Source organism: Lactuca saligna, chromosome 9, assembly GCF_052625555.1.
Source record: "Lactuca saligna cultivar CGN05327 chromosome 9, ASM5262555v1, whole genome shotgun sequence".
NCBI lineage: Eukaryota > Viridiplantae > Streptophyta > Magnoliopsida > Asterales > Asteraceae > Lactuca > Lactuca saligna.
Genome location: NC_136425.1, coordinates 151,309,218 through 151,321,060, shown reverse-complemented (window position 1 = coordinate 151,321,060; position 11,843 = coordinate 151,309,218). Strand labels below are relative to the sequence as shown.

Sequence of the window (11,843 nt, the reverse complement as noted above, 5' to 3'; positions counted from 1 at the left end):
ACCATTGTAACACCGTAACTTTTCGAATAAATTTTTCATTTAAAATCACATAATTCTCATAACACATTTCACAAAAATCTCATTAATATAATTTACAAATGACAACTCCTTAATTAATTGATTAAAATCTAGGATCTTCAAAACATAACTCTTTCTCTGGTGTGTACAATCAAGCTGGTGCCTTCCCACGATCCTGAGAAAAACCTGAAACACATAATACATAACACGGTAAGCACGAAGCTTAGTGAGTTGCCCAAAATAACACACACACAACTCATTAGCCACTCGAGGCTATATTACTGTAGGACCCTCTCGTCAATGTGTCTCAGTGGGACCTTCAAGTCCCACGGTTTGTTGGACCCTCTGGTCCGGTCTGTAAGCTCTGCATAACATAAATCACAAAGACATAATGCACAGCATATAACATAAAGCAGGATAACATAATACTCAATGTAAGCACATAAGACCCTCCGGTCATACACAAGTACCACTCTAGGTAAAGTATAGTGAGAAGACTCACCTTGCTAGCTGCAAGAAATTATCCTCGAACTCGTATCTCGAACCAGCCACCGCCTAACACATAAGGTAATTATCTCTAATCAACACTCGAATTCTCAACTCTAAGTAAACCAAGGGTTACTCTTTCTCTTTCTCTTTCTCTCTCTCTCTCTCTCTCTCTCTCTTTGTTTGTCTGTCTGTCTCTCTCTCTCTCTCTCTCTAACTCTTGAAATGGGTAAAACACCATTTTACCCGTCCATGATCTCCATTACTCATTTATGCCTAAACCCTAAAGTCAACAAAAGTCAAACTTGAGTCAACAGTCCTTGTTTGACGCGACTCATCGAGTGTACTCATGTAACTCGTCGAGTCCAATCGTATCCTTAGAAGTCTCAAGAAGGTTCCACTCAGCTCGTCGAGTTGACCCCCAACTCGATGAGTTATCGCTTGGCCGTGAATATAGGGACAGACCCAAACCAACTCGTCGAGTCAGCTCATGGACTCGGCGAGTTCATAAAAACTTAATACTCATTTAGATGTTTCTAAGCAGATCTATAACCTCACACTCCAGATCTAACCTCCTAACACTCGAATAGCACGTAAAGCTGCAAGATTTACATTCATGCATGCCATTTAAGGCTCATAATGCCAAAACATGCTCCAACAAGGGCTAAATGCACAAGAGCTTGCTTCTAGCTCAATAAAGCTCGGGTCCCTAGACTCACAAGGCCACTCATAGTCCAGATCTAAGGTTCTAACCTCAATCCTTACACAAATCACTCCATGACACAAGATAAATGGAATAAATCCCTAAAAGTTCCCTAAAACAAAATATCATAAGGAAATAATCAAGCTAGCATCTTTTACCTCCAACTTGTAGCAAAACTGTAACATCCCGAGTTCATGGGTGCAAAGTTCAAGGTTCAAAGTAAAAAATGTGAATGGTCAACTCGGTGAGTCCATGGGTAGACTCGGCGAGTAGGGTCACGATTCTGGTCGCGTGTCTAGTATCCAACTCGGTGAGTCGGTGGCTGGACTCGGCGAGTTGGTGCTGTGTGGAGAAAACCCTAATCCTAGGGATTAGGTCCTATATAAAGAACATAATACCCTCTCCCCGGCCTCTTTGCTCTCCCCTGAAGTCCAGAAACCCTAATATTCATTGAGAGAGAATTAGAGAGCATTTGGATCTTGAAGGAGTGTTTGTTGAAGAGATCTTTGAAGATTAAGAGGCTTGGAGCAAGGGGCTTTTCAAGGTTTTGACTTATTCTTCTGTTCGAGCCTTCTTTTGAGGTAATCATTCGTTGCTTGAGCTGTTATCCATCTAAATCTATCATTTTTGGGATTTTTGGGTGTATATCTAGTGCTATCTTGAGTTTGGAGGTTAGATATGAGGTTACTACCTCAGATCTAGAGTAGTGATGATCCAAAAGAGCATAAAGTCCCTGTTCAAGAGCTGTTGATGAAGTCTTTTAGCCCCAAACCTTAGCCCAAGAGTGTATTATGCTTAGATCTCCTTGGATTCACGTAAAGTTTGCCACTTTATGTGATGGTGGCTTATATAAGAGTACATCTATGGATTGGAAACCCTGCATGGCTTGGAAAGCCTTTGTATGGGTTAAGAGCTAGTAGTACTCGGCGAGTCACATGGGTGCACTCGGCGAGTTGCATTAAGATAGGCAAAAACTCGGCGAGTTGGTTGAAGATAGCCTTGGACTCGGCGAGTCTGTTCTTGGACTCGGCGAGTCTGGTCGCAGAACCTCAAACCTTTTCTAGTTAAGCTGAGAATCGGTGAGTCAAGGGATGACTCAGTGAGTTGAGTACGGTTTGACTCAGAGTTGTGGGACTTGGCGAGTCTTGGGGCGACTCGGCGAGTTGAGTCGTGTTATGGGAGTTTCAGAGAATGGGGACTCGACGAGTCAGCGGGTTGACTCGGCGAGTAGAGTCAGTCAGGAGGGTTGGCTTTGACCAAGAGTTGACCAGTTGACTTCCAGGGGTATTTTGGTTGTTATTGGTATTTATTGGTTTCGCTAATTCAGTGGTGGAGTTCGTGACGATGGTCGGAGCAGCATGATCTTGTTCTTCAGTCGGCAGTAGCAGGTGAGTCTCCTCACTATACGTTACCTTTAGTGGTAGTCATATGTGACCGGAGGGTCTTATGTGCTTACATTGAGTATTATGTTATATGTGATATGCTATGCATCATGTCTTTGTGATTTATGCTATCCGGAGTTTATAGACCGGACCATAGGGTCCAACGATATAGACCGGACCGGAGGGTCCAATGATACAGACCGGACCGGAGGGTCCAACGATACGGAACTGGAGGGTTCCGCTGAGACACACCGAACGGAGGGTCATTTTGTAGCCTTGAGTGGCGTATGTGTTAAATGTGGTATTTTGGGGAACTCACTAAGCTTTGTGCTTACCGTGTTATGTGTTATGTGTTATGTGTTTCAGGTTCTTCAGATTCGCGGGAAGGCGACGGCTCGATTGTACACACACAAGAGAAAAAAGTGATGAATACAGATCCTGGAATTTCATAATGTTCTGAAAACCTTGTTGATGATTTTTGAATAAAAAAAAGTGTTTATATGGAATAATGTGCATTTTTATGAAATAAAAATGAATAAAATAAATTTAAAATTTTTCGGTGTTACAAAAACTCTGAAGAATCTCTGGATCCAAAATTCTTCTCTTGATCCAAGCCAAAATGCTCTCCAAATCCCCTCCCAAAGTTGCACAAGAACACCTAAATTAGCCTCTCTCTCTCTCTCTCTCTCTCTCTCTCTCTCAAATGGATGGAACTGATCTAGGGTTTTCCACAGGGCTCGCTGGAGATAAAGGAGGTGGAAATGAGGGCTTAAGGACCTTTTAATAGGACACAACCCCGGAAAATTAGGGTTTCTCTACCCAGCACCTACTCAGCGAGTCGGCCCTCTAACTCGTTGAGTCCATTTATTAAAGCCACATGGACAACTCGACTCTACTCGACAAGTTGGACTCACAACTCGTCGAGTCACTCCATAAACCTCAAAAATTAAACACGCAATGATATACCTGAAAGTTCGGATGCTACAACCATGTTACAACAATTGGTTGAATATTCTTACGACTTCCAAGTGTATGACGCAAAGGATTTATAATAAACTAGACTTTTGTTTATATTAGTTAAACATTTAGCATAGAAGGTACCTTCCTTCGTGTTCTAATGTGCCACAACCAAATTATGTTAAGTAGCAATTATGGCTATTAGTTGTTTAGCCCCAATGAAGACTGTAATCCTTTTGTCGGTCATCTTGATCACTTCCTTCTTAAATATGTGTGGCTAAAGTGGGTACTATATCGGAAGAGGATCTCAGAACCAACTCTCTTACACAATTCTATTTTATTTTGACTCAATCTTTTATAATCACTTGGGCCCAAACTTAGATTCACTCTCCTAGACATCACCATACGAAAGGTAATAACTGAATAAGTCGAAATGAAATCATAGTATTAGCCACACTATTTACCTAACTACTAGTACCTTAGTTACTTCGTGACTTTTCATGATCTAAGTGTGAGTCATGTGCTTCGGGTAGTATAGGCCTCTAGTACTTTTCACATCTACTCATACTTGTCCCAAAAAGTGTCTCGCAGTTTCCAAGTCATTTCCAATACTACACCCGATTACCGTTAAACATATATGTATGTGTACCATGTGCAGATACAATAGGTTTTCCTAGACTCCTACCAGGACTTTGAATTTTTACTGTTCCCTACTTTAAGAATATATATCATGCCAAGCATATATTAAACTTCCTAGACTCTTTCTAGGATACCTTTCCAATTCACCCTACTATATTTGAACTATAATTTGAAGAAGAACGTTTACCAATATTAACTAATTATCGGATAAATACGATTACATGGCTTTAAAATCTAACAGTCTGTCGACTGAAAAACACTACAACGGTTAGATTCATACGAGAGTTGCGCCAATAGCGTCAAATCAAGCAATCTAAAACTATATAATACCAGTCTATATTTCGCAAGGTTGTAAATCACCTTAAGCATGACTTGACGGTAATGTCAAACCTTAAACATTTAAGAGTCATGTTGTTTGTAAGCGTAACTTAATATAACAATTTTGTGTATAATTAATAATTATATATTTTTTATATTATTATTCATTTTTATATGCGACTTAAGACTTTGGCAAGTACAAGTCTTGGTCATGAAAACTTTCTAGAACCTTAGTATTTCGTTGCAATTTTGTAAGTAATCTGACGAACCTACGGATTTGTTTCCGGTATTTATTCGGTCATATGAACAAACTGTTTAGAACATTTGTATTTCATTTGTAGGTATTTCAAAGCAATTTTGTAGCTAATTCGGTCATATGAACAAACTGTTTAGAACATTTGTATTTCAGGTATTTCAAAGCAATTTTGTAGCTAATTCGGTCATATGAACAAACTGTTTAGAACATTTGTATTTCATTTGTAGGTATTTCAAAGCAATTTTGTAGCTAATCTGATGATAGTTGATGATAGTTATTCTGTAAGTAATTACCTACGGATTTTGATTCCTTTTGATTCCTTTGCTAGCTATTTATTGTGTCACAATTTCTTTATTGTGTCACAATTTCTTTACTCCTATTCAATAGGTATCCGTAAGTATTTCTTCCGTTATTAACTACGGAATTTTCGTGGGTAAAATCATTATTTTCTAGTAGTAAATATTAATAATATTTGTCAGATAATTAAAAGTTTAAATCTGGTGAATAATCTAATATTCTGGATTCAGTCTTCACCCATTTTAGTACAGAAGAAACTTCCTTCAAGGATTTAGGATTTTATTACGACTTACAAGGAACTCACAAAGCAAAACAAGCCAAATGGCTAGAAATGCCAATCATTATTTCTTGATACATTCATCTTATACATGAACTTAGAACCATCGGCCCTGCTGGATTCGGCACTGCTGGATTTGCAAGTTGCATTGATCGGGTATCTGCTCAGCCCTCCTCAACATTTGTTGCACCAACTGTCCTCTACCTTGCTGTCCTTGCCCTCCACGTCGTCCACCTTGTTGCTGCTGCTGCTGCTGCTTCTTTTGTGCTTCTTCAAAAGCCTCGTTGATCGCCTCACACTGGCACTCCTCCTCCACGTTCCGGAGCTGCTGGCAGCATAGTTGAAGGTGTGGTTCCTGTTGCTTCGGCCTTACCACTGGCATGCTGATCAGATCACCCTCGGAAGAGGATCCCTCGGTGATGTGCATCTGGCAGTGGCTCACCTGCTGGCCCTGAATTCGGCGGCGACATTGCCCTTGTGACTGCGACTGTGAGCGACTTGGCACGTCCTCCATTATCGTGGTAATGGTGGTTGTTGTGTAGGCGGAGACCTCAGCGAATGCTACGATCGCCGTGAAGGCGAGTGCAAGGATCGCAAGTTTTGCCATTGTATTTGTGGTTTCTTTTATCTTTTTTCTACTTGTTGTGATGATCGATAAGGAGTAGGAGGTTGCTTTATATAGTGAATCGGTAGGTTTGCATGGCATGCACGTGGAGAAAAGGGTTACATAGGTGGTGAGGGATTGAGTTTCATGGTTATTCACTTATTTGTGATGTGAGACACGTATAAAATCATTGCCTTCTAATGACACGTTTGATGAAAGAATGCTACAAGTGGAATTTGCCTCTTTTCTTTTTTTTTTTTTTTTTTTATAAGTGTTACAGGCTCTTTCTTTCTTTTATATATAATTAAGTCTTATGTACATAAAATATTGGATGGATATGGCATTGCCCGATAAAAATGATTGATACAAATTGTATGTTTCTTTTTTACCACTTATATTACTTTTTTACGTGACTTATATTTTTAAACCCGAATGTTCGTACATAGCGCAAATATAAGTAAAAATATTGACAAATATATTATTATTATTAAAAAGGTTATATTATTGTTATTAATTTTGAGTTAATAATCTATAAAACATTTTGATTATTTTAAATAAAATATAACATAAAGAAATATTAAAATTGCACCTTTTTAATAGCCGTTATCCCGTAGGTAGGTTGTACATGAAAATAAAAGTAAACTTATTTCTTGATTTGTACTTATTTTTAATTATGAATTGTAAACATAAAAGTAAAAGTAAACTTATTATTTGATTTATACGAATCGTCTAATTGTGGTTTCTAATCCAACGATTAGGGTGCTCATGGAACGCATAAAGGAAATACCGGTGATTTTTGTCACCGCTGAAGATCCAAAACAGTCACCGCTAAAGATAAAAAAATGACATGATAATAATTCTCTCCTGGTAGTCGCCGCTATTGATAGTTGTCACTGCTAAAACCCAATTTATCATCGGTAAAAGTGTCGCCGCTAAAGATCGACGCAGTTAACCCAAGAAAACTCGATCTTTTTCCTTTTGCACTTTCTGTTTCACTCCCTTCGCCTGTTTCTCTTCTCTCATCTGCATCTTACTTCGCCGATTATTGTGGGATACCAGTGAGAATTATCAATTTTGGGTGTGTGAAATTGTCCACAAAGAAGATACCACCAGTGGAGAAAGATTTTCCGGTGAGGACCAAGCTTTTCCGATGACACCAAGCTTTTCTGGCAACACCAGGCTATTTCAAGGTCAATTTTCGGTCCCTTTTCTCTTGTAACATCGATTTTAAGCTTATTGGAGTGGGTAATTGTAAAATTTTGTGAATTTCAATTTTGATGATTGTGTTACTACGTTCCCGACCACCACCCGCAACTACCACCACCACCGGACCATTTTCATTGATTTCCGCCACCACAGGTTCTAGTTACTTTTATTTATTGTGAAATTTTAGATTAATTGCAAAATATTTGTAGTTGTCTCGATTATTTGAAAATTGTTATATGTATGTATATTGATATTTGTATGTGAATCTATGTAAATTTGGTATATATATATCAATGTATGTGTGTTTGATGCATATGTTGTATATGAGTATTTGGTAGAAGTATGTTATTATTATGTGAAATTATGTGTATTTGGTATAAATAGGATGTTATTACGTGTGTATGTGAATGTGTGTATGTTTGTTGTATATGTGGTATATGAATGTGAAATTTGTGTATTATGTATAAATAGGATGTTATTATTTATATATGTGAAAGTATGTGTAGTTGGTCTAAATATCATCTCTTTGATTTCATTTGTTTATTTCATTTAATTAAAAAATTAGTTTTTCAATATGGTAAAAGGTTAGTAAGTTTTTCAATATATTTTAGCTTTCATTAATTAACTAATAATATATTACTCATGCATAAACTTTCCATAATAATCACATCATATGGTGCATAGATCATGTGTTATAAAATATACATTACACTTGTTTCATTATTATTATTATTATTATTATTATTATTATTATTACTTTGTTGTTCATTGCATAATATTTCAAACTATCGATATGAAAATTAAAAAAGTAAAAGTCATTAAGGCAATAAATAGAAATGTTATCAAATTGGTTAAAAACTTATATAAAAATACTAGAAAGTTTTAGTTTAAATAGAAATGTTTATTCCTATGTAAATGTTTATTTCTATGTAATGTGAATTTGTAATAAAAATTGTATATGTATATATCTTATAATTTTTCAGGAAATGTTGTCAATTTAGCTTTTGTTTGTATATACCATGGCTACTGTTGTGGGTCGTGGACATGGGGGAGATGGAGCTGAGGACCCACCTTCTGCTCTCCCACCGATTTCACAATCGTCGCAACCACCACCACAATCATCACAAGTAAAACAAGATTATTTAATTTCAATAAATGCATGTTGATTTGGTAATTTTTGTTGGTGGTGATTATTTTCTAAAAGCTTTGGTAATTAGTTTTTTGTCCCAAGTGCAACAAATAGCAATGTACTTTGGTTTTTTGTCTTAGTTTTAAAATAGCGATGTACTTTGGTATCATAAAATGTATGTTGATTTGGTCATTTTGGTTTTGTGGTGATTATTGGCTAAAAGCTTTGGTAATTGGGTATTTGTCCCAAGTGCAACAAATAACAATGTACTTTGGTTATTTGGCTTACTTTAAAAAATAGAAATATAGTTTGGCATCATAAAATGTATGTTGATATGTGGGGAGGAGCTTTATTTCTAGGTTATACTTGTCACACTTTGCTATTTGTTAGAATTGTAAAACTTACTTTGCTACTTATTAGAATTATCAAACTTTTAGTTGTTTTATTTTGGTATTAAATTAATTATAACAGTATTTGATATTTAATTTGATGTTGTTATGTAATTTTTGGTATAGAATTAATTATAACAATATTTGGAATAAATTATACCCAAAATTGCAAATATAAAAAAAATGAAAATAGCGGCGACAAGAAGTATTAGCAGCGACAGGTGCATTAACAGTGACATTATTCTTTAGTGACGACAATCTGATCAATAGCGACAAAGCAGACTCTTTACCGGCAACGTGTAGCCACTATTCACTTTAGTGGCGACTTCTCGACCCTTTACCGGCGACTTTTGTCGCCGCTAATTGCTCATTTCCATGTAATGTTATTTTTAATTATGAACGGTTAATCAGTTTATATAGACATATTTTATGATATGACGTTTTAATAGAATATATCTATAGGTTACAAGTGAAAATGATATTTCGATGTATTATTAGATTTAACATTATATTTAAACATTTATTATTTTTTATTAACTTTCAAAACTTTTGATGTAGGTTATATATTTAACATTATATTGAAAATTGCAATATTTTAAATAGTTTTAAATCTATCATTTTTGAAAAAATTATTATTATAAAAAGTAATTTTTGATATATTTTTTGTTAAATTTTCATTTTTAATATATGTCCTATATTTAATATTTTGATTATTTAGAAAAACATATCTTGAAAATAAAGAATTAATATTAAATATAGAATAATAATGAATCTAATGTATTAATTAGAAAATAAATTGAAAAGTTAAGGGTTTCAAATGAATTAATATTAAATATAAAATAATAATGAATTTAATGTATTAATTGGAAAATAATTGAAAAGTTAAGGGTTCAAATGAATGTGATAAAAACAAAATGATATTTTTATAATATATAAAAATTTAATAGATAATGGATATTAGATAGATAATAATATAATAGATAATAGATAGATAAACAATAGATAATACGTAATAGATTTTCATCACAAAATTCAAACACATAATTCAATGTTCAACATGATAATACAACCAACATCAACAATATATTTAATAATATCTATGAAATACTATAGTGAAAATAATCTATATATATATATATATATATATATATATATATATATATATATATATATATATATATATAATATAGTACAAAGGGGATCATTTTTTTGTGAATTTCATTTGGTGTAAGAATATAATATAGGGGATTTTCACACGGTAGAATAGAAAAAAACAACCATAAACTTTGTTTCATTTTATTTTCAAATAATATAAACAAAAATTGTATTGTTCCACTTGTATAAATTTGTATCTTCCTCTTCCTCATTCAATATAAATACATACACCACAATATATAGTTGTGAGTGTTCTCAAAGCATATTTTTTTCTAATAGACTCTAAACTGTGCTAAAAGTTAGCAAAAGTAAGTTGGACTAGATTGAAATGTAGGATTTGGACAAGATGAAAATTTCGGGTTGTCACAGTGTGAGCGAGGTCCCGTATCTCATCACTGGCTGAGTATGGATGGGGTTCCATATCTCGATATTAGCAGAGCAGGGGCGAGGTCCGTGGTAGGAAGGATGTGAGTTTGGGCGAGGGCCCGTATCTCACTACTAGTAGAAGTGTGGACGGGGTTCGACGAATTCAGTAGCAGACCAAGGGCGGGGCCCAAGTTAGGCGAGACCTTAGATCAGGGTATGGTTAGGCAATGTTTATGTATATTTTAGTATGTTATTTGATCGTACATATGTGTATGGCGGGTGAGGCCCAGAGACATGCAGGGCCTAAGGGAAACAGGTGTGTATACCGAGCGGGGCTCGATGCTAGGTGGGACATGATGCCAGGCGGAGCCTGATGACGGACGGGGTCCGATGGCGGGCGAGGCCCAATGCAATGGGTGGGGGCCCAGTATGTGATTTTCTGCTCACGATTGTATACATCATGTTTGGATCAGCATATATGTATGGTATGTGGTAGGTTGGGGAACTCATTAAGCTTCGTGCTTACGGTTTTCATTTTTGGTTTCAGGTACTTCCGGTAGCGGATGGAAGGGCTCAGGATGATTGCATAGCACACACCAAGAAGTTTAGCCTGGGATGTTTACTCTGATAAAATGAACAAGTGTCTTCAAAAGATACTCTGATTTTTCGTAAAACCCTTGTAGTATTATTGAAATGTTTTAATATTTATGGGTTAGTAATGTCTTTAAAAGAAATTTTTGGTCATGATTATTGGACGTTTCAAGTTGGTATCAGAGCCTTGGTTTGAGGGATTCGAGCACACTCTCGGGTGTGACTGAACTCAAATTGAGGACTAGGTAAGGAAATTTTTTCAAAGGAAAATCATTTTTATAAAAAGAACTTTAAAAAGGAAAAAGGATTCCAAAAAAGAAGTAAGAACTTTGAAAAGATAAAAGGGTGTGGTGCATGTAATCAGCCGAGCTCAAGTAAGTTCTCCCAAATTACCCGTACAAGTTTATGTTATGTTATGATTATGTGACCAGCATGCTAGATTTAGGGCTAAGGATCTAGGAGGATGCATTATGTTCCTGTTATATATGCTTATTGAGCTATATGATAGTATTGGTTAGATTGTGGTTGGATAGCCTGTTTAGGTTATGCCTGATTATATGAGCTTATATCGCATGCTAATGCAGATTCCTGATATGTGAATGTGATTGCTTGTTTATGATATGGTTAGATTTTCCTTTTGTCTGAATGTTGCTTGCTCTGTGCTTTGTGGGACTCTGAGTGATGGGAGTTAGCTATTATGTGAATACGTTAAGTCATATGTAATCAGGGTTGGTTAATCTTAAAGTGTTGGATTTGACCCTATTATGCAGCTCTTGTCTGTCTCCTAAGCGTTGTAGGGAAGAGTCCTTTACTCAAAGGATTATTCGAGCCTCGTTTCATGTGATGGTATTCAGGTGATGGATAATTGGAATTTAGAAGAGACCTTTAGCAGCTGAGGAATGGTTTGGGTCAGAGATTTCTCTGGGGTAGGCCTAGGATGAGTTCAATGCTGGGAGCAGTAGTAGTAATAAGGGACTTGGTGGAGTCAAGGTAAATTTTAAGGAAAGTACGAATAAATGTGGAAGGTAGTATGGGCCTGTACTACTGAAAGCAGAGGATCCGTACTCGAT

At 35.9% G+C, this 11,843-nt stretch overlaps 1 protein-coding gene across 1 annotated transcript; it reads right to left on the bottom strand.

The window, feature by feature from the left end:
- Positions 1–5,430: 5,430 nt before the first annotated feature.
- Positions 5,431–5,940, bottom strand: LOC145016823 (2S seed storage protein-like). Its single transcript, XM_078975016.1, has one exon. It carries the CDS (start codon positions 5,938–5,940, stop codon positions 5,431–5,433), a length of 510 nt encoding a protein of 169 aa, XP_078831142.1.
- Positions 5,941–11,843: the final 5,903 nt, after the last annotated feature.

Bases quoted from the DNA above. Each gene is read 5' to 3' on its own strand.
- LOC145016823 (XM_078975016.1), bottom strand. From the start codon at position 5,940: ATGGCAAAACTTGCGATCCTTGCACTCGCCTTCACGGCGATCGTAGCA.